Source organism: Vanellus vanellus (genome assembly GCF_965231255.1).
Source record: "Vanellus vanellus genome assembly, contig: HAP1_SCAFFOLD_70, whole genome shotgun sequence".
In the NCBI taxonomy this organism is placed as follows: domain Eukaryota; kingdom Metazoa; phylum Chordata; class Aves; order Charadriiformes; family Charadriidae; genus Vanellus; species Vanellus vanellus.
In genome coordinates this window covers 531625-556992 of record NW_028128467.1, presented here as the reverse complement: position 1 = coordinate 556992, position 25368 = coordinate 531625, and the positions used below count along the sequence as shown (strand labels likewise).

Here is a 25368-nt window from a genome sequence, read left to right as displayed (position 1 = left end):
TGCAAAGATGACTTTAGAAATGAACATTGTCTCAGGAGAAGGGTAAGCATCTGAAAGATTAGAGAAAGTACACACAGTGTGTACCAGGGAGAAGAGTGGTAATGAGGTTACAGGGGAAGATCAATATTTCTTTGGAATATCCCTTTTGAAAGGTCATGGGATTGCAGAGGTCTCTGGTGAAAGAGGACAAGCAAGTGTAGCACCTGTCTTTGAAAGAGTCCAAATGTGCAACCCAGGGAGCCACTGGCTGTCCAAGCTCACTTTGGTGAGGAGTGTTGTGCCATCAGTCAGAGCCCTCCTTGGTGACATTTCTGGGCACCGATAACAGAAGAACATGTCCAAGAAACATCAGCATGGATTTCATAGAATAGAATCATAGAATCATAGAATTGTTGAGGCTGGAAGGCACGTTTAGGATCATGAAATCCAACCATTAACCTACCCTGGCAGAACCACTTCTAAACCATGTCCCCAAGTACTACATCTACCCCTTTTTAAACACCTCCAGGCATGTTGAATCTACCACCTCCCTGGGCAGCCTATTCCAATGCTTGATAACCCTTTCAGTGAAACAAAAATTCCTAATATCCAATCTAAACCTTGCCTGGCATAACTTGAACCCATTTCCTCTCATCCTATCACTTGTCACTAGGGAGAAGAGGTCAGCCCCCACCTCTCTACAAGCTCCTTTCAGGGAACTGTAGAGAGCAATAAGGTCTCCCCTCAGCCTCCTCTTCTCCAGGCTAAACAACCCCAGCTCCCTCAGCCGCTCCCCACAAGACTTGTCCTCCAGACCCCTCACCAGCTTCGTTGCCTTTCTCTGGACACGCTCCAACACCTCAATGTCCTTCTTGTAGTGAGGGGCCCAAAACTGAACACAGTACTCGAGGTGGGGCCTCACCAGTGCCCGGTACAGGGGGATGGTCAGTTCCCTAGTCTTGCCGGCCACACTATTCCTAATACAAGCAAGGATGCTGTTGGCCTTCTTGGCCACCTGGGCACACTGCCGGCTCATATCTGCCGGTCCTTTTCTGCCGGGCATCTTTCCAACCCCTCTGCCCCAAGCCTTTAGTGTCCATGGGGTTGTGGTGGCCCAAGGGCAGGACCCGGAACTTGGCCTTGTTGAACCTGAAACCTTGTTGAACCTGAAGTCTTGTTGAACCTGTTCTTACGGAAATAAGAACAAATGAAGAGATGTCCTAAACCCAGAATTCAACAGACTACTGAAAGACAAATTTTAACTGCCTGAAGCTCAAAGCAGCAGTGGGATTGTTGAGAGGTGTTCCTAATGATGAAAGAGGAAGGGAAAGGGAAATGTAGAGAGCAATCACAAGTGCTTCTGTGCACGTGCACTGCTGGAAAGGTGCCTTCAGACATGGTCACTTCCTTTAGGATAGGTGGAAATACGTGAAAGGTGAGGGAGATTAAATTCAGAGGCTGAGAGAGAGAGTCCTGACAATGCAAAGAGAGGGAAAGGTCAGTAGCTCTCGTCTTGCTGTCAGCGGACATCCTGAAAACTCCTCATCTACATCTCATGGGAGAAGACTGAATGTTTATTAAAAGTATTCTCTTGTTTTAGCTGATGAGGTCGTGCTCATACACATGTCAAAATGTCTCAGGCTTCCAGGCAGCGCTCCGCTGTCTGACCATCAGTACCCAGTGGTTCCTCCAGAGGACCCTGTGTCTCCGAAGCACCTGTCTGGGCCTGGCCGCTGTCCCAGAGGAGCTGCTGGAGACCAGAGCCCCTGGGAAGGTGCAGCTGGAGCCTGGGCAGAGGGTCCCAGGCACCTACACTGGCACCACGCTCCCGTGTCCCTGCCAATGCATCCCACCCCAATTTTATGATCACTTGCCTTTGCAAACAGAGGCAGCACACAAAATCGCTGAGAAATCACTTATTAAAGCAAGACAAAACCAAGCAAAGAGAATAACAACACCAAAAATGTTTGAAGTTTAGAGTTGCAAGAGGAAATCAACCAAAGCACAAATACAGGCTGGGTGCAGAATGGATAGAGAGAAGCCCTGAGGAGAAGGACTTGGAGGTGTTGGTGGATGAGAAGCTCAACATGAGCCAGAAATGAGTGCCTGCAGCCCAGAAAGCCAAGCACATCCTGAGCGTCATTAAAAGCAGCATGGCCAGCAGGTCGAGGGAGGTGATTCTTCCCCTCTGCTCTTGTGAGTCTCCACCTGGAGTACTGCATCCAGCTCTGGAGCCTCCAACAGGAAAAGGACATGGACCTGTTGGAGTGAGTCCAGAGGAGGCTCACAAAGATGATTAGAGGGCTGGAGCACCTCTCCTCTGAAGACAGGCTGAGAGAGTTGGGGTTGTTCAGCCTGTATAAGAAAAGGCTCCAAGGAGACCTTACTGTGGCCTTCCATTACCTAAAGGGGGCCTACAGGAGAGCTGGGGAGGCACTGTTTTCAGGGAGTGTAGCAATAGGATGAGGGGTAATGGTTTTAAACTGAAAGAGGGGAGACTGAGATTAGATATTAAGAACAAATTCATTACTCTAAGGGTGGTGAGACACTGGAACATGTTGCCCAGGGAAGTGGTGGATGCCCCATCCCTGGAGGTGTTCAAGGCCAGGCTGGATGGGGCTTTGAGCAACCTGGTCTAGTGGGAGGTGTCCCTGCCTATGGCAGTAGGGTTGGAAGTAGATGGTTTTTAAATTCCCCTCCAACCTAAACCATTCTATGATTCCATGAAATAAGAGATGACATAAGCTCTCTGAGAGATCTCCTCCAGTGCTTGACTATCTTGATGGGGAGAAAGATTTTCTTCATGTTTTTCAGCTGATGCCCATTGGCCTTCCTGCTCCCATCATGCACAACAAGGAAGAGCCTGGCAGCCTTTTAATGCAAGAAGATACAGGGCAAGTCATGAAAGAGGATGAAGAGATTTGTCAAAGTGTTGGTGATGTTCCCCATTTGCAGGAGGGGAAACTGCATCAAGGAGGTTCGATTGTCCCCCTCCCCTTTCTTGGCCAGAAAGCCAAGGAGGGATAACATAGCAGACAGAGGAATTGGTAATGAGCCTGTCCAAGGCAGGTGAGATGAACCTCACTGGGATGGTGGGGGTTGTTCCTGGAGTCAGACACAAATGTCAGGGCTGTGACGAGTCCCCACCTCATTTGGCCTCATGCACTCCTTGTACACACAGGGGTGTTTGGAGACACGAGTCCTTCCCTTCCACAGGCAGAGGCAGAGAACTGCAGCAGTCGTAGTGTCTCCCTGGCCTCCTGTTGCCAGTCCCAGAGGCTGGCCGGCACCTCAGCCCTGTGATGTGTCCTCCTGCTCTTCACTCATCTGAGATGCCCCAAATCGTGAAAAATGAACAAGGGGTACCTCAGTTCAAGGAAGCACATTCCAGTGCTGCATTATGGGGGTTTCCCAGGGTACCTTACTCTCCAGGTGGAGTGACCTCAGGACACCATCTGTCCCACAGTCCTTCATGGCACCCCTAAGAACAGCTGGTGGCGTTTGTGCTCACTTGGGTTCATCTTACCACCCGCACGCAATGTGTATACTTCTGTCTCCTCTGTACAACGCGAACATGGTCTTCACACCTCGTCTTTCAATGTCCCTCTGTGGAGGGAAGAACAACCTCTCTGAGCTGGGTGAGAGGGCAGTGCTGGAAGCGGTGCTTGTTAGTGGGTGCCCTGTGACGATTGCCCCGGGGCAGCTTCCCTGGGGTGTCCCATGAACAAAGGCAGAGACCACCCTGCTCTGCTGCTCCTGTGTGTCTCTCCCAGGAGCCCGGGCTGTGTGAGGACACTGCTGTGTGCCCCTACCCTGCACGCTCACACACTTTAGCTGTACATTGGCGTTTCTCCTTCCCCAGCATTTCCGAGCCCAGCCGTCCCAGCCCCTTCCCAGCTCTCCCCACTCCTCTACCTTCTCCCCAGCCGAGCAGAGCAGCCCGGTCTGGTTGGGCCCTGCAGCAAGGAGGAAACAGAGGTAAGTAGCAGTGTCTCTTCTGCTGTCATGTCCTGGAGATCCCATCCCAGGAAGCGTGCAGCCCCCGTTACCAGCGGCGCTCCCCAGGAAAGCACAGAGTCCTGGCCCCGGCGCTCCTCCGGCAGCTTCTGCTGTCCCAGCCGCAGGGCAACCTGGCCCAAGCTGGCACTCACAGCCAAGTGTTTCTCTTTCCATGTCTCCCCTGCACACACACCGTTCCCTGCTCTTCTCCCAGGACATCCCACCTGCCCACAGAGCCTTTTCCTAAGGTCAGCACGTCTGTGCTGGCTCAGCCAGCCATTGCTGCGCCCTGTCCCCATGGTCCCCACAGCCCCCGAGCTGGTGATGCTGCTCTGCAGAGCAAGTGGGCTGTTGTGCCCAGGACCAATGGGCTGATTCTGCTGGGCTGTGCTGGTCAGGCTGGGAGGCAGACCCAGCTGATGGTGGTCACTGCCACTGAGCACCTCCCACACAGGCTCTTAGGTGGCCATGGAAGGTGCTCAGAGGTACCCTGCCTTACTCCAGTGCTGTGAGATGTGTTTGGGTGCTGCGCTGGATCCAGTCTGTGAAAGTACACTGAGGGTAAAATGAATCACTTGCCAGACTCCTTTCCCTGTGCCAGCTGTCTCCCTCGCGGCTGCAGAGCTCTCATTTGCAGGCTCATACACAGACTCGGTGTGTTGTCTGTGGGTGACACCACAATGGACAGGCTCGTGCTCAGTCGGCACCATTCACTGCTGACTCCCTGGCACACGCTGTCCCTGCAGATCCCTTGTGCTCTTCTGGCAGCTCCCAAATCCCTCCAGAAAAACACTGCTCTGCCATCAGCCCTATGAACTGCTGCAGAGCCCCAGGCAGGTTTGTTGGAGACCATTCAGTGTCTGCATGGGCCCTGGCCACCAACAAGCAACACCTGAACCAGCCCTAAGTCCCTAGAAGGCCATCCTGGGACCACAGTCTCATCGCACTGAGCCCACAGAGAACAAACAAAGCAACAAGGCTCTTTAGAGTCTATTCCTTGGGCATGTTCTTGAGAGCAACTTTGGAAGAAGACCGAACCTTTCAAGCACTGTGCTGAGGACATCCCCTGTCATGATGGAGATGCCGTTATAGAGGTCAGCTGTGTCACAGAAGTGCTCATGGCCTGTCCCTGCCTGCAGTCACAGGACTACCACACAGCAGGACTGTGACCCTTGAGGCCTTACACCTACACAAGGGCTCCAAAGGAGAGCGTGGGAGTGGCAAGAGAGCAGGTCTGGCAAGACCGAGGCTGGTGCACTCCTGGCAGTGCTGCTGTGCTGGGACTCCCTCCCCTCCACCTCTGCAAACAGGCACTGCCCTGTGTCTTTACAGAGGTCTCAGAGGAAGGATCTAAGACAAACAAGTCACTGCAAGGTCCTTCCTTTTGTTTGAATACACAGAGAGCACTGCACCTGATTTACACAGTCTGTGGGTCAAATTCTACAGGTACACAATGAATTAGAAGTGGGAAGAATAATAAAATTTTGCTGAGCACAACATTATAACAAGAAAAACAAAGAAACACACACACACACAGCAAAAACCTGAGAAGACAGGCTGGGCCTGTTTAAGAGTTACACTCTGAATGCTGTGCAGAAGAAAACAGACACTCTATTGCTTCTTAAAAACAAAAGATGAGGGGTTCTCTGCTGGAGGCACCACTGAGTACAGAAAGGACACCACCAGGTCAAGGGATAGGGTGGCGAGATAGACAGGGGCTTCAGGTGGGTAAACGCTGATGTGCTGACAAACAGAGGCCATGAGGAGGTGAGGGAGGAACATGGGAAAGAATTTGTGCTGCCCCTGCTCCGAGGGGATCCTCAGCACAGCCCTGAAGACCTGCACATAGGACAGCACAATGAAAACAAAACCGCCAAATCCAAAAACGATACTAATCACAAGTACTGCATCTTCCCTGAGGTAGGAGTGTGAGCAGGAGAGCTTGAGGATGTGGGGGATTTCACAGAAGAACTGGTGCAGGGCATTGCCCTGGCAGAGGGGCAGTGAAAATGTATTGGCCGTGTGCAGCACAGCATAGGGTAAAACACTGCCCCAGACAGCTGCTGCCATGTGGACACAAGCTCTGCTGCCCAGGAGGGTCCCGTAGTGCAGGGGATGGCAGATGGCAACGTAGTGTTTGTAAGCCATGACAGTGAGAAGAGAAAACTCTGCTGCAACACAGAAAAAAACAAAACAAAACAAAAACAAAAACAACCAAACACCTGCACAGCACATCCTGAGTAAGAGATGGCCCTTGTGTCCCACAGAGAATTGGCCATGGCTTTGGGGAGAGTGGTGATGGAGCCCAGGTCAAGAAAAGAGAGGTTGAGGAGGAAGAAGTACATGGGGGTGTGGAGGCGGTGGTCGCAGGTGAGGGCGGTGATGATGAGGCCGTTTCCCAGGAGGGCAGCCAGGAAGATGCCCAGGAAGAGCCAGAAGGTCAAGAGCTGCAGCTCCCGAGTGTCTGCACATGCCAGAAGGAGGAAGTGGGCATTGGAGCTGCTATTGAACAGCTACTCTGGGCATGGCGTACTGCTGAAAGAGAAGACATTGACAAGTTAAGGGAGACATCTTTGAGCCCATCCTATGCTGTTTCCCAACAAATCCCCTGATAATTTTTTCTTTGGCATACTTTCCTCCATTTCTGGGAGGAGATGCGTTGAAGGACATGTGTCTGAGCAACATGTGTTGGGTACAAGGACTAAAGGACAGCAGTGAAATGATGAGGCTTCTGGGTCAATACTTCCTTCAGTGAAAACCCTGACACAGTGTCCCAGCCTTCATTTCCACAAAACCCTTCCAGAGGGGATGATGGCCACAGGGCCATAGTCTCATTGCAATTACAGAGACATGGTGGGATAGCTCGCAGGACTGGAATGCTGTCACGGACGGTTATGTACTGTTTCGGAAAGACAGGCCAGCAGGGTGAGGTGGTGGAGTTGCTTTCTACAAGACAGAGCAACTGGAATGTCTTGAGCTCTGCCTGCAGCTGGATGAAGAACGTGTTGAGAGCTTATCGTTAAGAATTAAGGGGCAGGCGATGTGGGAGACACTGCTGTGGGTGTTTACTACAGACCACCAGATCAGGAAGAGGAAGTTGATGAGGCCTTCTACAGACAGCTGGAAATAGCCTCATGGTCACAGGCCCTGCTTCTCACGGGGGACCTCAGCCACCCTGGTATTTGCTGGAATAGGAACATAGCCAGGCACACAGAGTCCTGGAGGTTTCTGCAGAGCATTGATGAGAACTTTCTGACACAGTTGGTGGGGAAACCAACGAGGAGAGGTGCGCTGCAGGACGTATTACTGACAAATAAAGGAGGACTAGTTGGGGATGTGAAGGCTGGGGGTAGCCTTGGCTGCAGTGACCATGAGATGGTGGAGTTCCGGATCCTGCGTGGAAGAAGCAGGGCAAAAAGTAGAATTACAAGCCCGGACTTCAGGAGAACTGACTTTGGCCTCTTCAAAGACATACTTGGAGGAATCCCAGGGATAAAGGCTGTTACAGGAAGGGGGGTGCAGGAGAGCTGGTTAATAGAAAAGCTCCACTTCCTCCAAGCTCAAGATGGGTGCATGCCTATGAGTAATAAATCAGGCAGAGGAGGAAGGAAATCTGCATGGACAAGCAAGGACCTTCTGGAAAAACTCAGGTGCGAGAGGGAAGTTTAGAGAATGTTGAAAAAGTGAGTGGCGACTTGGGAGGAGTATATAAACATTGCGAGAGTATGTAGGGATGCAACGAGGAAGGCTGAAGCGCACTTGGAATTAAACCTGGCCAGGGATGTCAAGGACAATAAGAAGGGCTTCTCCAAGTACATCAGTAGTAAAAGGCAGACCAGGGAAAATGTGGGCCTGCTACTGAATGAGGTGGGTGCCCTGGTGACGGAAGATGCAGAGAAGGCAGAATTACTGATACCTTCTTTGCTTCAGTCTTTACTGCTAAGGCCGGCCCTCAGCAATCCCAGACTCCGGAGTGAAGAAGAAGAATCTGAGAAAATGAAGACTTTCCCTCGGTCAAGGAGGATCGGGTTAGAGATCATTTAGGCAAACTTGACACCCACCGCCCTGATGGGTCACTCCCAGGAGTGCTGAGGGACCTTGCAGATGTTATTACGAAGGCGCTCTCCATCATCTTTGAAAGGTCAGGGGGACAGGAGAGGTGCCTGAGTACTGGAGGAAAGCCAAAGTCACGCCAGTCTTCAAAAAGGGCAAGAAGGAGGACCCAGGAAACAGCAGGCCGGTCAGCGAGACCTGGAAAGGCTGGAGAGCTGGGTGGAGAGGAACATAATAAAGTTCAACGAGGGCAAGTGTAGGGTCCTGCACCTGGGGAGGAAAAACCCCATGCACCAGTAAAGGTTGGGGGTTCACCTGCTGCAAAGCAGCTTTGCTGAGAGGGACTTGGGAGTCCTGGTGGACAATAAGTTGACCATAAGCCAGCAATGTGCCCTGTTGGCCAAGAAGGCCTATGGTCTCCTGGGGTGCATTACAAAAGAGCGTGGGCAGCAGGTGAAGGGAGGTCATCCTTCCCCTCTGCTCTGCCCTGGTGAAGCCACATCTGGAGTAGTGTGGCCAGTTCTAGGTACCCCAGTGCAAGAAACACGGGGAACTACTGGAGAGAGTCCAGTAGAGGGCTACAAAGATGTTCAGGGGTCTGGAGCACCTCTCTTATGAGAAACAGCTGAGAGAGCTGCGTATGTTGAGCCTGGAGAAGAGAAGGCTGAGAGGGGATCTCCTCAATGCTTATCAGTATCTAAATGGAGGGTGTCAAGAAGATGGGGCCAGACTGTGCTGCCCAGTGACAGGACAAGGGGAAATGGGCACAAACTGGAACACAGGAAATTCCATCTGAACACAGGAAATTCCATCTGAACACAAGGAAAAATGTCGTTACTTCGAGGGCACCAAAGCACTGGAAGAGGCTGTCCAGAGAGGCCGTGTAGTCTCCTTCCGTGGAGATATTCAAAAGCTGCCCGGCTGCATTCCTGTCCAACCTGCTGTAGGTGACCCTACTTTGGCACGGGGGTTGCACGGGGGTTGCACTAGACGATCTCCAAAGGTTCCTTCCAACCCCTACCATTCTGTGATCCTGTGATTCCGTGGTCTTCTATGTTTTCTGTTGGCCAAAGTGATTCCCCACCAGCATCCAGGACAATGCCCCCAGATGCTGCCCTGTCTCTCACAATTGCTCCATTAGAGTTTGCAGTTCCCTGCACGTGTCCTGAACCACCTCTGGCACCTCAAATGTCACCTGGTGTTTGCATCGGAAAAGCTCCCTCCTGGCCTCTGTCTCCATTGCTCACAGGGCAGCTCAGAGAAGGAGCTCACAATGATGTTTGGCAGCTGAGCTGAGGCAAGAGGAATCCCCCCCCCTCCGGTGGGTCTGTGGGGTGTACTGGAGAAGCAGACTGTCCCTCCGACCTCAGGAACACTGCTAAGAGCTGAGATGCCTCATTGACTTGGCTCAACCCCTGCCCTGCACCGGTGGGCATGATCCCCGGCCTGTCACTGCCTCCGTGCCCTGCCTGGCAATGGGGCAGGAATGGGGGTTTCCAGAGGGGAACATGGACACCTCCTGTAGGTCCGTACAACCTGGCAGAGCAATTCCCACCACAGGGATCGATCCGTCCAGGGTTCAGAGAGGGACAGTCAGTGATGACTTCATTCTGCTTCAAACTCTGCTCCCCAGGAGAGACCCCGCTGCCTTGGAGGAGCTGTCAGCCCTGGAGGCGCAGGGACGCCTCGAGGGATTGGGGCAGTGCAGGGAGGAGGCAGAGAAAGCCACAGCTGGTCCTCTGCTGCTGAGCTGGGCCAGGCTGCTGGGACGGAGGGAGCTCCTGGCAAGCGGGCAGCGCTGCAGAGAGACAGCTCTGCCCAGGAGCAGCTCCTCTGCACAGCACAGCAGGGCTGAGGGCACTGCCTGCAGGCAGCGAGGGCAGAGCAGGGAGGCAGAGAGAGGTTGAAGGCAGTCTGGAGAGGGAGGATGCTGAGGGTGAGTGGGGGGAGAACTCTTCCCAAAGCAGAGCAGCTGCAGTAGCTGGAGAGATCTCCAACAGCTGGCACCTCCCACAGCCCGTGGGATCTTTCAGGAGGACGCTCACAACTTCTCTGCTGCGGAAGAAGAGGACATTCTCTAGATTGGGACTTACCTGCTTCACCATCAGAAGCACGAGCATGACGGCTGCCTTCTCCCAGGAATGGCCAAAGGGCTGTGAAGGTGGGTGTGCAGGCAGGGGTGGGCAGGGCTGTCCTTGCCAGCAGGGTCCCTGCACCCCGGGGGCTGTGTGCAGGGCAGGGACTCTGCCAGGGTCAGCTCTCCACCTGCCCGGGGAGCTCCCCCCGGTGCTGTTGGGAGAAGCTGTGGGTGGAAGGAGCAACCCCTGGTGGGGAGGGGTTATTATGTTTTTTAGAGGGACATGTGTGGGTCAGGGCTGTTTACACCTCGAGATTACCTCTGGGCATTCCTGAAGGGCACATTTCAAGTTTGAGTTCCCTGAACAGTAGAGGGTCTGTCTTTTCATGTTTCCTATCTTGGTTGGCTGGGTGGGCAGTGGCAGATGTACAATGGGACATTAAAAGAAAGCTCAAAGGAGGGATCCCTGTAGAGATAAGGAGCTTTCCTGAGGCTGTATCTTTGGTTTCCAGCTCTGGGGGCTACAGACAGCACCAGCATCCCCTTTCCAGTCTCACCAGGGTCTGTGGCACCTGCTCTTTAGCCCCTGCTAAATCTCCCACTGAGATCCCCAAAATTGGGTATGTCCTTTGGGTGTTCATGGAAGCTGTGAGCTGCCCTCCAGGATGCCAACCTGTCCCATAGCACCTTTGTGTTATCGAAAAGCCCCACAGAGAAACACAGAGACTCTGATACTGAGGAAATGCTGTTGGGTGGGTGAAATGAGCCGTGGGTGTCCTTGGCTAGAGGTGGGCTTCTGGGACCTTGAGAAAGGGTGAGACATTTCATGGTCTGAAATTGATCCTTCTGCTCTCAGCACTGTCTGATTGCATAATACAAGAGGGGAATCCCCCTCCATCTCATGACGGTGCAAGACAGAGGGACAAACCATCTCCCCTGTCTCTGCTCTCTACCCCAGGCGATCCTCATGTCTCACAGCACTCCCTCTGTTCTCCTGGAGTGCAGCAGAAATGCTGAGGGTTTCTGACATCCCAGAACAATGCTCAGGGGAGGTGGGAGAGCTGTAAAATACCCAAAGCCTCTCCAACTGCCTTCTGCCATCCCTGTTCCGTAGCAGTGGGTGTTCAGATGTTGAGAAGCCCATCTGTGTAAGGAGTGGATTCATCAGCCATAGCAGAACACCAGGACTGGCTCCTGCCACCACCCTCCCTAAGAACTCCCTGCTGCAGAGCAGGGCTGACTCCTTGGCAGCCACTGGGCAGAGGCACTGCTCCTCACGGCACAGGCAGCCAACGCCAACCAGAGCTCCAGCCATGGACGTGAGGAAGGGCGTGTATGCAGCAGGGACAGAGCCCACCGAAAATGGCTTTGATTTTGCTTACAGAAGTCTCCATTGACTTACTCTGTTTCCCTCCTTGAACAGGTCGCCCTGCCCAGAGGCAGCAAATGTCCAACAGCAGCTCCATCACCTACTTCCTCCTCATGGAGTTTGCAGACACACGGGAGCTGCAGCTCTTGACTTTCTGGCTCTTCCTGGGCATCTACCTGGCTGCCCTCCTGGGAAACGGCCTCATCATCACCGCCATTGCCTGCGACCACCGCCTCCACACCCCCATGTACTTCTTCCTCCTCAACCTCTCCCTCCTTGACTTGGGATCCATCTCCACCACTCTCCCCAAAGCCATGGCCAATTCACTCTGGGACATCACGGCCATCTCTTACTTAGGATGTGCCGCTCAACTCTTTCTTTTTGACTTTTTCATTTCAGCAGAGTTTTCTCTTCTCACCATCATGGCCTATGACCGCTAAATTGCCATCTGCCAACCCCTGCACTACGGGACCCTCCTGGGCAGCAGAGCTTGTGTCCGCATGGCAGCAGCTGCCTGGGGCAGTGGGTTTCTCAATTCTCTCCTGCACACGGCCAATACATTTTCACTGCCCCTCTGCCAGGGCAATGCCCTGCACCAGTTCTTCTGTGAAGTCCCCCACATCCTCAAGCTCTCCTGCTCAGACTCCTACCTCAGGGAAGTTGGGCTTATTGTAGTTAGTGTCTGATTAGCATTGGGGTGCTTTCTTTTCATCGTGGTGTCCTATGTGCAGATCCTGAGGGTGGGGCTGAGGATCCCCTCTGAGCAGGGACGGCACAAAGCCTTTTCCACGTGTGTCCCTCACCTGGCCGTGGTCTCCCTGTTTGTCAGCACTGCAGTGTTTGCACACCTGAAGCCCCCCTCCATCTCCTCCCCACCTCTGGACCTGGTGGTAGCAGTGTTGTACTTGGTTGTGCCTCCAGCAGTGAACCCCTCATCTACAGCATGAGGAACCAGGAGCTCAAGGATGCCCTATGGAAATTGGCCCAATGGACACTGTTTCACCGACAATAACCTACCGCCTCTTCTCCGCACGTTGCCCAGAGTTTATTTTAGGCCACGAGCCTGCTTTTTTATCTTGTGATAATACCGCTTATTTATATTTTTCTGGGTTTATACTACTTGTCTTGAATCTTGATCCTACTGTGTCTGACCCTTGCACAACTCCGTGCCACATGTGGCCTGACAAATAACAGCTCTTAAATAAAAGGGTATGTCCCAGATAGAATAGGGAGAAAAGGAAGAAAAAGGAAAAAAAGACATGGGCTGAGATAAATATTGTTGAATAGAATAATAACAGAAAAGATGATGATGATGATGATGATGATGATGATGATGATAAAGTGATGCAACAGAAATTGCTGTCACCACCCAATGATCAATTGCCCCGCCTGTCCAGAGAAGCGATGATGGATCCCTGACCCTAGGCTGACTCCCATTTATATACTGAGCATGACATCTATGGGATGGAATATACCTTTGGCCAGCTTGTCTTGTCTGTGCCCCCCCACCTTCTACAGGAAGTTGAAAAAGTCCGTGACTTAGTATAAGCATCATTCAGCAACAACTAAAACAGAGGCGGTGACTCCTTGTTAAAACAACCGGCTCGTAACACATGAACTAATAAACCCCACGGCCTCCCAGTGTGGCTACTGCGCGTGCCCAAATTGATGCCCTGGGAAGGAGGCACAGGGGATAACGGGGTCTGGGTTTAACGCGGCAAAGATGCTTTTCCCCCAGCGCTGCTTTTCTTTTTTCAGTGCTTTGTTTTCCACCCGCTGGAGCAATGCCGGGAAGGTCATCTATAATATCCCCGGCACTTCACCTGAAATGATGCAGCTCATTATCTAGTACGCCTACACCGGCACAGTACCGGTCACGGCCAACAACGTTGAACGTTTGCTGATAGCGGCCGAGCAGTTCAACATCATGGGCATCGTCAGACTGTGCTGCGAGTTCTTAAAGTCCCAGCTGTGCTTGGAGAACTGCGTTGGCATCTGGAGATTCACCGAGTATTACTACTGTCCTGACCTGCGAGAAGCAGCCCATGCGTTCATCCCCCATCACTTGGAAAGGGTGACCAGGGTATCGAGAGAGTTTCTGGAGCTCTCTGTCAACCATCTCCAGCGTGTCCTGCAGAAGGAGGATCTCAGTGGGAAAGAAGGGGCCATGTTCAAGGCCGTTCTGCAATGGATGGCTCACGACCCGCAGAACAGGAGGCAGCAGGTTGCAGTCTTGCTGGGCAAGGAAGAGTGGAAGGGGGGACAGAGGGGATGTATTTAAAAAAAAAAAGAAAGTATAGCTTTGTCTTAGTTAAAAAAAAAATAAACTCAACATTGTTGACAGTTAAGACTTTGCTTGAAACTTTTGAAATCCTGCCTTCGCAAGGGTATGAAGGTCACAAGGTCGGGCATTGGAATAGACTGCCCAGGGAGGTGGTTGAGTCACCATCCCTGGGTGTGTTTAAGGGATGTTTAGATATGGTGTTGGGGAATATGCTGTAGGGGAGAACTTTGTAGAGTAGGGTAGATGGTTGGACTCGATGATCCCAAGGGTCTCTTCCAACCTAGACAATTCTATGATTCTATGATTCTATGAATTTGTAGTTCATATTCACTGTACAAACACGTCACTCACCCAAATCCCATTGCTTGTTAGCACGTGCATGGTTTCAGAAGGCACACACACTGACACTGACACGGACACTATGGAAATGATGAAGTATGTGTTGTCTATGAGTACCCAGGCCACAGTTGTGTGAGGCATTGCACAAGCATCCAAAATCAATGCACCGCTGCAGCAAAGGCCAAGAGGTTCCTGGGCTGTGTTAGGAAAAGCGTTGTCTTCAGCTGGAGGGATGTGACCTATCTCTTCTCCTCAGCACTGGTGAGGTCACATCCACAGTGCTGTGTCCAGTGCTCGGCTCCCCAGTGCAAGGAAGCTCTTGACCTCCTAAAGGACTTCCAGCAAAGGGCCACAAAGCTGATTTAAGGGGCTGCAGCATCTTTCCTAGGAAGGAAGGCTGAGAAATCAGCAGTGTTCCCAAAAGCATCTGCAAGCTTCAGCCTATCAACCAGCAGAGCTAGACCTCGTCATTCAAGGCAGGATTCCATGCACTAGGGCTGTGTCAGCAGCAGCTGTGGTGATTGAGAGAGCAAGAAATGGTCTCCTGGGGCACATCCTGATGCTGACGGTTCATTCCTGACTCCTTCGTCCTCCTCCGCAGAGTTCAAGCAGCAACTGTGTGTGTGCCGCGGTTGGGAAGTGCATTGGTTTATGGAAATAAACAGAGGTGGTCATTGGCCTCTTTGGCTGAACTCTCCGTCCCTGCCCCAAGGTGCTCTCAGAGTCCCCGAGATGTCCCCTGCCTTGGCTGGCCCTGCAGCGTGGGCAGTCGGGTGCCCCAGGGCAAAGCCCGCTGCATCTGCCCCGGCTGGCTGCGGAGAGGAGGGGACAGCGGGGGTGACAGCCCAGGGTGTGACAGCCCAGGGGGTGACAGGAGGGCCAGCAGGTGCTGAGAGGCATAGGGGGTGGCAGGATGGGCCCAGGGCTGTGGGGAGAGCCAGCACTGGCCCAGGGGCTGCCGGGAGGTGACTCCGGGTGATGAAGGCCCCTGGGGGACAGGAGGGACCCAGAGACTTGGGGGGACAGGAGACCCATCGGGGACAGGTCACAGGACAGCAGGGACAGCAGCGGCCTGGGGCGGCGACAGGCCTTTTGTCACAATACACGTGAGGCGTGGCTGGGCGGGGGCGGCGTGCCGTGTCCCCGTGGCCAGAGTGACCAGTCAGGCCTGGCAGCGCTGCGTGCCAGAGAGGGAGCAGAGGCCACGCTGGGCTCAGCCAGGTAAAACGATGAGGAAATGTGGGAGGATATCTTATAAGAACAAACTTGCCAGATGTCTTTGAAAGCTGCTGGAGAGCGCTGAAAGGGACAGAAACAGAACGGAAGGGCAATTTGAGAAAAAAGTGGTTTGGGCGACTTAATGTTGTCTTCAACTTGTTTTACTCCACTGCATTGGAGAACTGGTTTTGCGGCAGTTGCAGAAACTGCTCACCAGCAACCTTTTGGATCAAGAGTGTATCTGTGAGGTATAATCTACGCAGGCCCTTGAAAGCCATCTTGCACAGGAGTTGTCTCCCTATCTAAATGACAATTTGGAATCTCTTTTTAATGTGACTTCTTTTCTACACCACAGAAATTGTCATTCAGGTGCTACTGAGCATCATTTCATCATTCATTTCTAACTGTATTTTTTTCCCTGGTACTACGAGTTAACCATATCAGGGCAGTACTGAAGTTTTACGGTAGAACATTTATGGTGACTATATGTAAGCAATGTTCTTAGAGAAGTCTTAAATTCTTTTAAATCTAGTCAAAGGTGCCTGATTCTCAGAGATCATAATGGTTTCGTATTACCCAGTATGATATTTCAGTTTGGTAATCTGCCGTCTTGATAAATTTGAATGTGATTAAAGACTTGGGGATGGGACTTCTCAGAAACAGAAAGGCCTGTAACGTGTTTTCATTCCTTAAACATTAAATTCCCCCCATCCCCGCCCCTCCCGCCGGTCGTTCTGTGACACTCTTACAACAATCTTTTCTTTAAAATGAGTACTCGTGGGTGTTTTCCTCTTCCTTTTTCATGTATTAAAAGTTAAAGAGAATAATATGTACGCTGCAGTAACTGTAACTTTGGGCTCTGCTGGGTGGAAGAGGAGACCAGGGCGTTTCTTCAGAGTGGGTGTCTGCACTGCAGGGGATGGCAGGGAGGGTGCCCAAGTGCCCTCTCCCAAGGTGTTTGTGGGAGCAGGTCCCTCCGACTCCCTGCCCACGTCTGGGCTGCCTGGAGCTGTCCCTGCCGGGAGCTGTTTCTCTGTCCCAACATCTCCTCCCTGCCAGGGCTCACTTACCCCATCCCTCCCGCTGTGTGCTCAGCTCTGCCCTGCAGATCCCTCCTGGCAGCAGGGCACTGCTCAGGGACATCTCTGCGTGCCAAGAGGATAAGAAGAGGCTCAGACAAACGCTAACGAGAACTGGGGTCTCCGTGCCTGCTCCAGAGTGGAGAAAAAAAAATTCCTATCTCCCAATGTCAGGGATGTCACAGTCAGGGGTGAGAAGGTAGAGTTGAGGCTCCTGAAAGAAGGGAACAAGGCCAAGAGCAGTACTTCAGGAGAGCAGGCTTTGGCCTTCTGAGGGACCTGATCAGAAGAATCCCATGGGATATGGCCCTACGGAGAAGAGTGGGGCAGAGAGCTCTTTGATAGTCAAGAATCAACTCTTGCAGCTCCAGAACAGTCCACCCCATCATACAGGAAATGTGTCAACGCTGGCAGGAGCCTGGCATGGGTGAGAAAGGAGGTCCTGACTAAAAGGAAGCATGAAGAGGCTGGCTCTGACAGGGGCCATGAAGCAGCTGCCCGGAGGTGACAGCAAGGACATTACAAGGAAGAAACTTATCTCTATTGACGTCATTGTTTCTAGGAAGGCAAAGCTCGCCTTGAGCCAATGGTTGCAAGGAAGGTCAAGAGCAGAAAGAAGGCTTAGGGGGACCTCCTTGCAGCCTGTCAGAACCTAGGAGGAGGTCATAAAATACGGAGATAGGCTCTGCAATTTGGTGCATATTAAGAGGATGAAAGACAAGTGTTGGGTGAAAGAGGGGATGTTCAACCTGAAGATAAGATATTCCCCCAGTGTCAGGGCTCGTCCTGAGCCGGGTGGCCATGAGCCCTGCCTGCCCTTCTGTCTGCTATGGTTGGTCCGGTTGCTGTAACAGAGGTGCCCCCAGGATCAGAACCCAGGTGGGCCTCTTCCACCTGCCTCACCCCCTCCCCTCCCCAAGGACGGAATTCCTCGTGGGTGGGGTCTCTGATGCGCTGGATGACCTCAGCCTGCATGCTGGCCAGCATGTCTCCTGAGGGCCAACCAGGCTGCTGCTGTGGAAGTGCCCTCAGAATCATCACCATGCCAGCCATCTCCCCTTGGCCTGCCACTCCCCTTTCCCTCTGCCCCTATCTTGGCTCTGCTGGGAAGAGCGGTTTTGTGATAAACCTCTTGTCCCCAAACTGCTGGGGCCAGCTGCCAGCCAGTCATGCTCCTACAACAGTAGTGGCCCCACAATCAAGATCAGAACTTGTCTCACCTTTGCCTATCTCTCCCCATCCACTCCCTTGACTCCTCATTTCTGCTGGACCCCACCTTCAACATCCAAACCCCGTTACTGGCTTTTCCCTCTCCTCTGCCCCACGGGTTGCCAGAGACAGGGCGGCACATCTTATGTTTAGGCTTTGCAGAGCTCATGCATAATTATTGTGATAAAGTCAGTGCTGAGATCAGACTCTATGGTGTGGAACAGTTAAAGCAGCAGATTGGCAGTGGTGGCCATTACGTTGGTTTTGCAAGGGGGGGCTTCTGTCTGTGTTAGACAAGGAAAATTTGTTTTCCCTTACGATGCAGGTTCACCTGATGGCTCTTTTCACATTAATCCCTTTCATTGCCCTGCTTGGAAGATGACATTTTCCCACCTTGGGTCAAGACGATGGGCTCTCTCATAGCCACTCAAAGTGACTCTACTCTGGAGTTATTCAGCTTGAGTTTGCCATACATGAAGAGGGTCCGTGCATGATCATGCGTCCGCTAATAATAGGGCCAAGTTTCTCCTATTCCCAATGGCCACTTCAGATGTGGGTTATCCCCAAGAATCTGCTGGCAAGCACTCCAGAACCCCTGGTGCCAGCCCACAGGAACCTGGGCCTTCCGAGTAGACCCTATGGATCTTGTCCTAGACATACTCTTGAATTCCCAGACTGATGGGAGTGCGCTGCATTGATTGTGACTTCTGTTCGTGGCTATATGTTACTCTGCTGGAAGCTGAGCTGCTGTTCCAGCTTTCTGTAGCTCATTTTCTAAAACCTTTAGTTCTCTTTCTAAATCTTGTGCTTGTCCAACTTCTAAGTCCAGCTGTTTAATTTGTAACCAGGGTCTATATCTGTTTACCCTGAGATCTTCCTCTCAAATTTTGATTAAGATGATTGTCTTTATTTTGGGAAATTCCTCCTCCTTCAATTTACGGGTGTCTTTTTGCACTTTCTTTACCTCATCATCCATTTCGCTTAGGAGATCCTGTGAATCATACATGCCACACCACAGGGTTCCAATGGCACCGGCTTCCTTTTTCACTTTGCAATGACTAACGTAAACTTGACAGGCTGGAGAAGTGGGATCTGCTACTTTAAGACAGTGGGATCTCCTAGGGCATTGCCCTGGTTCAATCACCTGCTTATTGAGTTTGTAACATCCTTTTCCTCCTTAACATATATTTTAGCTCAAGCTGCATGGTCTGTTTTATGCTGTGCACTTCCCATACAGCCTTTACACAGGCAAACACTAACAGGAATTTTGCTACTCCAACCAGCTCAGCAGAAAAGAGTTTTAAATGTGTTTTCCGTAAGCTCCAATTCCAGATTGACTTTCCTTCAGAGGTCCATTGGTTCTGAGCATCCAGAAAGCCACACCAAAGATGCATTGTGGGTCATTTCAGTCACCACCATCACCCACAAACCTTCCACTTTGACTGCAGGGCTTGCCTCTCTGTTTACAGACCACGCAATGAAGTTGGGATGAGGCTGTTTGTTAGGAGAGCTTCCCAGACAAGATGCTGCTTGAGCCCAGCCAAGGGTGTGTCAGGGACAATTCCTCGAGGCAGCCAACCAAATATTAAATGAGCACAGAGCTACTTGTGGCTGGAATTCTGTGTGCAGGAGCAAGGACTGCCTTCAGTCCAACAGTGCAGTTCCTTCACTCTTGTTGTGGTTTGGGCCGGCCTGGCCACTGCGACAAACGACAGATGCTCTCCCTCACCTCTCTTTCCAAGGAGAGGAGGGAGAGAGAGAAAGGACTTGTCAGTTTAGATAAGTTAGTCAGTTTTGGGTCACTTCTCATCTCCGCTCCTATCCAAAGGTGTGACCCCTCTACACTTTATGGCTTCCGACCCTCCAACGGGGCATATAACAAAGTGAGCTGCCCTTGGTTGTTATAGCAAAAAGTCTAAGCAAGAGCCTCTCTGCATACCATGCCTTGGCATCAATTATATACAATCAGGTTTTGTCACTCTGAGAGCCAACAGCTTACGGACAATATGCATTAAATTTCAGAGAGTTCAGTTAGTTCGAGGAGGCTTGGCTGCAAAGTCAAATTACTGAACAGAAAATGGGTTCTGTTTTGCCTCAAACCAGCACAGGTGGGCTGTTCTTTTGGGAGGGTATTAGGAGAATAAAAGAGAAGCACTCGGGATTTCAGGGAATGGAAAGAGAAGCAAAGGATGCTGTTGGCCTTCTTTGCCCCTGGCTCCTGTTTTGCCTAATGAAACTGAAGGACCAGCAGAGCATTTCCCGCAAAGCTGCCACCCAGCCACACTGCCCCTGCCCTCTGTCATTGCACGGGGTTAGTGCACCTCAAGGGCAGGACTTCAGAGTTCTCTTTATTGGACATCATGATATTCCTTCTGGCCCATCCCTCTGGCCTGTCTATGTACCTCTATGTTCCTTCCCTCAACCTCCATGGCCTTTCAATGATTATGGAGTGTCATTGAACACGCTGGCACATTGGCTTACCCTTTCATCTCCCTCAGCTGCCACCCCTCCTGTCCCATAGACTGGTAAGGATTGTCTTAGTTAAGGTGACTTGGGAACAATCCACTGCTGGTGGCGTTCCTCCAGATTCCTGCCCCGAGTCTCAGAGCCCTGGGAGACCTTGCTGGGGCAGACTGAGGCAAAGAGGATGTAGAGAATCTCCGATATAGCTCCACCTGCTCTATGAAACTCAGCAGTGGCCACACAGTGGCTTTGTTTCTCCTTGAACTCTTCCTGAAGGAGTAAACACTCATTCTAGTGCCCTTGAATTGCCTTTCGGGGTTAGATTGAATTGTGATCTGGACTATAGCTGAGCTTGGAGGAGGCTGTCCTTGAAGACCAGCTGGACTGAGCTCTGCCACCATGTCACAGCTCTGTCTGCCACAGGAACGGCTCCAGCTCGTCCTGTCTGTGCCCCTGGCTGAGATCATTGCTGCACGTTTGGGCTGAAGCCCCCCAGCTGTGGCACAAGGCAAGCAGTGATTTGCCATAAGGAATCCTGGTACTAACAGTCCAACACCCTGTGTGTGATACTGATGGGACAAGAAGAGGGGGTACTCATGGCCAGCTCTTCTTCTGCTGGGAGAAATAACACTGCTGGAAGTAAGTGTCTCTGCGCAGCTGAGGGAGGGAACATCAGAGATTGCATCATTTTTTTTCACAGGCGGTTCCCCTGGAGCCCCAGGGACACCTCCAGGGAGCCCAGAGGGGACAGAGAGAGTGCCAGAGTGGGCTGGACCTCTGCTGCTGAGCTGGGCCGGGCTGCTGGGCCGGAGGGAGCTCCTGACAAGCAGGCAGTGCTGCAGAGAGACAGCTCTGCCCAGGAGCAGGGCTGGGGGCACTGCCTGCAGGCAGAGAGGGGAGACCTTCGAGGCAGAGTGAGCTTAAAGGCAGTCTGGAGTGGGGGGTGCTGAGAGCTCACTGGGGCAGAAATCTTCACCGCCCTCTGCGTGGTAAGTCTCAGGGTGCCGGGAAGTGCAGCTCCAGTTCCTGGAGGGATCTCCTCAAGCTGGTCCATCTGAGAGCTGCTGGGCTCTGTCAGGAGGACTCTCTCAGTTTCTGTGCTGTAGAGGAGGAGGATGTGCTCCAGAGCAGGGCTTCCCTGCTGCCCGGTGAGAGGGAGGGGGCCCGAGGGCTGCCTTCTGCTGGGGATGGTTGTGGAGGTGTGTGTAGGGGTGTGCAGGCAGGGGTGGGCAGGGCTGTCCTTGCCAGCAGGGTCCCTGCACCCCGGGGCTGTGTGCCGGGGCAGGGACTCTGCCAGGGTCAGCTCTGCGCCTGCCCGGGGAGTTCCCACGGAGCTTCTGTGGGGAGAAGCAGTGGGTGGAAGGAGTGACTGCCAGCAAGGCAGATGCCTTCTGTTGCTGAGATGGACCTGTGTGGGTCAGGGCTGCTCCCGGATCCCCATCACTCCCAGGACATTTGCACAGAGTCCTTTTGAAGAAGGATATCGAGGCACCTTTCCCCTGAAAGAGAACAAGTCTGTGCTGTGGGATTTCTCCTCTCAGCTGCTGGGTGGGCAGTGGGAGGTGGGAGTGGATTTCTCCTTTGTGGAGAAGGCACAGAGACCCCTGTTCTCGATAACACTTCCCTGAACCCCTCCTGAGCCCCCACACACCCAGAGATGCCCCCGGACAGCGCTGTGCTGCCAGGAGGGGTCTGCAGGGCAGAGCTGAGCACACAGCGGGTGGGATGGGCTCTGGGGCACTGGCAGGGAGGAGACCCGGGGGCAGAGAAGCAGTTCCAGGCAGGGGCAGCTCCTGGCAGCCCAGACACAGGCAGGGACAGAGAGGGAGCTGCTGCCAGAAGTGCCCGGGCAGGGGGGATCCCGGCACCTCCCGCCATACCCTGACCTTCAGACAACTTCTCCGTAGCAAGCCTCTGCTCTCCTCTCCCGCCCGCCCCACAGCCACAGGGTCCATGGCCCGAGATGCCTTCTCGGCAGCTGCACCTCCAGTCCAGGAGAAGTGTGATTGTCTTACAAGTAATGCACAACATAAAAGCAAGTGCCCTGCAGTGTCTCTGTCTGGAGACACTGTCACTGAGAAGAAGGCTTCTCTGCACACCTGTCTGACTCCCTCTCCTCTCTTCCTTTTTTCAGAGCACAGAGGCATTTCTCCTCGTTTCCCCACTCCTCTGTTGAACTCTGCATCTCAGGAGTTGGGGTGGGGGAGCGGGTCAGTTTCTCTACTGTCTCTGACTCTGGGAGTCCTGCCCCAGAGCTGTCCTCGTGGAAAGGAGGTGTCGAAGCAGTATTTTAATCGATCAGGGAGCGTGTCATTGAGATTGTGGGGTTGGGAAGGAGCTGGATCATTCCTCATTCAGCTGTGGGAGGGGGATTTCTGTGAGGAATGGCATGGGGATTTCCTCAGAGTAGTCTCTCCCAGTTTGTCACTTCCTTTTCCTCCTTGGACAGGTCCCCCTGCCCAGAAGCAGCAAATGTCCAATGGCAGTTCCATCACACAGTTCCTCCTCATGGAGTTTGCAGACACACGGGAGCTGCAGCTCTTGACCTTCGGGCTCTTCCTGGGCATCTACCTGGCTGCCCTCCTGGGAAACGGCCTCATCATCACCGCCATCGCCTGCGATCACCGCCTCCACACCCCCATGTACTTCTTCCTCCTCAACCTCTCTGTTCTGGACCTGGGCTCCATCTCCACCACGCTCCCCAAAGCCATGGCCAATTCCCTCTGGAACACCAGGGCCATCTCCTATGCAGGATGTGCTGTCCAGCTCTTTTTCTTTCTCATTTTTATTTCAGCTGAGTATTTTCTCCTCACCATCATGGCCTATGACCGCTACGTTGCCATCTGCCATCCCCTGCACTACGGGACCCTCCTGGGCAGCAGAGCTTGTGTCCGCATGGCAGCAGCTGCCTGGGGCAGTGGGTTTCTCTATTCTCTCCTGCACACGGCCAATACATTTTCACTGCCCCTCTGCCAGGGCAATGCCCTGCACCAGTTCTTCTGTGAAATCCCCCACATCCTCAAACTCGCCTGCTCACACTCCTACCTCAGGGAAGTTGGACTTCTTGTCATTAGTGCCTGTATAGTCTTTGGGTGTTTTGTTTTCATTGTGGTGTCCTATGTGCAGATCTTGAGGGCAGTGCTGAGGATCCCCTCTGAGCAGGGACGGCACAAAGCCTTTGCCACGTGCCTCCCTCACCTGGCCGTGGTCTCCCTCTTTCTCAGCACTGGAGTGTTTTCCCACCTGAAGCCCCCCTCCATCTCCTCCCCATCTCTGGACCTGGTGGTGTCATTACTGTACTCGGTGGTGCCTCCAGCAGTGAACCCCCTCATCTACAGCATGAGGAACCAGGAGCTCAAGGATGCCCTATGGAAACTGACCCAATGGACACTGTTTCACCGACAATAACCTGCTGCCCCTTCTCCGCACATTGCCCAGGTCTTATCTGAGATCATGAGCCTAATTTTTCTCTTGTCATAACCCTGCTGACTGATATTTTTCTGGGTTTATACTACTTGTGTTGGGGCTTGATTCTACTGGGTCTGACTTTTGCACAACACTGAGTCAGATGTGGCCGGTCAGGTAACAGCTCTTAAATGAAACGGGATGTCTCAGGTAGAATAGCGAGAAAAGGGAAAAACAAAACACGGGCAGAGATAAATATTGTTTAATAGAACAGTAACAGAAAATAAAAGCAGTTGCAGTAGCAGTAACAACAACAATAATAATAAGTATAAGTATAAGTATAAGTATAAGTATAAGTATATATAGAATAAAGTGATGTAAAAAATATTACTGTCACCACCCAATGATCATTTGCCCCGCCTGTCTGGAGAAGTGATCACCGATTCCTTCCCCCAAGCCAACTCCCATTTATATACTGAGCATGACGGCTATGGGATGGAACATTCCTTTGGCCAGCTTGTCTTGTCTGTGCCCCCCCACCTTCTACGGGACGTTGAAAATGTCCGTGACTTAATATAAGCATCACTCAGCAACAACTAAAACAATATGAGTTAACAATGTTATTCTGATAGTCAATCCAAAACACAGCAGCTACCAGGAAGGATATTAACTCTATCCCAGGCAAAACCAGGACAGCGTCCTCCCCTTATTCTATATCATCTACCTCATGCCCAGGTCTTACACTTTTCCATAAATCACCACCATTTTCCTGTCTTTGATATATGTATATATGCACACAGATATCATTCCCTTAGTCCATGGCCCATCCCACTGAAATGTCCCTTGAGTTCATTTAGTCCATGACTTTGGGTTCCATCTGTTGTAACTGTCTTTCCCGGCAGGAGACGTGGTGTGTGATGTTGAATTGTTGCGTGCTGCATCTGGAGCTCGCAGCTGGTGTAGCCGGCATGGCCCATGCCCATCATCTGTGGGTTGAAGATGTCGATCTCAAGACAATTCCCGGGTGCCAGTTGCTGCAGCCACTTCTGGTTCCATCACTTCTGCACTTTGCTCAGTTTCATCAAAGTTCATTCTTCATTAATTTAGGTCACTCTCATTGTCATATCATGGCTAGAGCATACGACAACTGTAGTAGTGATGACATATAGTGGTAATTTAGCAATAAGTATATAGTTTGATTCATCGGCTGTTCTCACCAAAATCAAATCCCCTTGAGGAACACATCGATCATCCCCATCCTCCCGCATCACCCACCAAGTGCACTCAGGGCCTTAAAATAAAGCAATCCCACAGATAGTTTTGCCTTTGCTTGTGTCAGGAATAACCCAGAATCTCTTCCCGAACATATTCAGATCTTCAAATGTTACCTAACCAGGTGGCCTTTGCCAAATGTGTATCCCAACTTTTGAAGGTCCCACCACCCATGGCTCTCAGTGTAGTTTATAGCAGTCCATTGTATTGTTTCATTTTCCCAGAGGCTCGTGCACGGTAGGGGATGTGATACACCCGCCCAATGCCATGCTCTTTGGCCCAGGTGTCTATGAGGCTGTTTGGAAATGAGTCCCACTGTCTGACTCAATTCTCTCTGGGGTGCCACGTCGCCATCAGACTTGCTTTTCAAGGCCCAGGATAGTTGTTCAGGGCGGTGGCATGGGGCAGAGGGTATGTTTCCAGCCATCCGGTGCTTGCTTCCACCGTTGTGAGCACGTGGCGCTTGCCTTGGCGTGTTTGAGGGAGTGTGATAGAACCAATCTGCCAGGCCTCCACCTATTGATATTTCAGCCAACGTCCTCCATATCAAAGAAGATTTAACCGCTTGGCTTGCTTAAATGCAGCACACGTTTCACATTCGTGGATAACCTGTGCAATAGTG

At 52.1% G+C, this 25368-nt stretch overlaps 2 protein-coding genes across 2 annotated transcripts in view; both read left to right on the top strand.

The window, feature by feature from the left end:
- Positions 1-25368, top strand: part of LOC309684386 (olfactory receptor 14C36-like) — a gene marked incomplete at both ends in the record, with an annotated part of 283296 nt that overhangs the window by 242864 nt on the left and 15064 nt on the right. The window lies entirely within an intron of this gene.
- On the top strand, positions 11555-23477 carry LOC309684400 (olfactory receptor 14I1-like; the record flags this gene model as incomplete). Its single annotated transcript, XM_082500323.1, has 2 exons — positions 11555-11638; positions 22542-23477. 2 exons carry the CDS (start codon positions 11555-11557, stop codon positions 23475-23477), a joined length of 1020 nt encoding a protein of 339 aa, XP_082356449.1.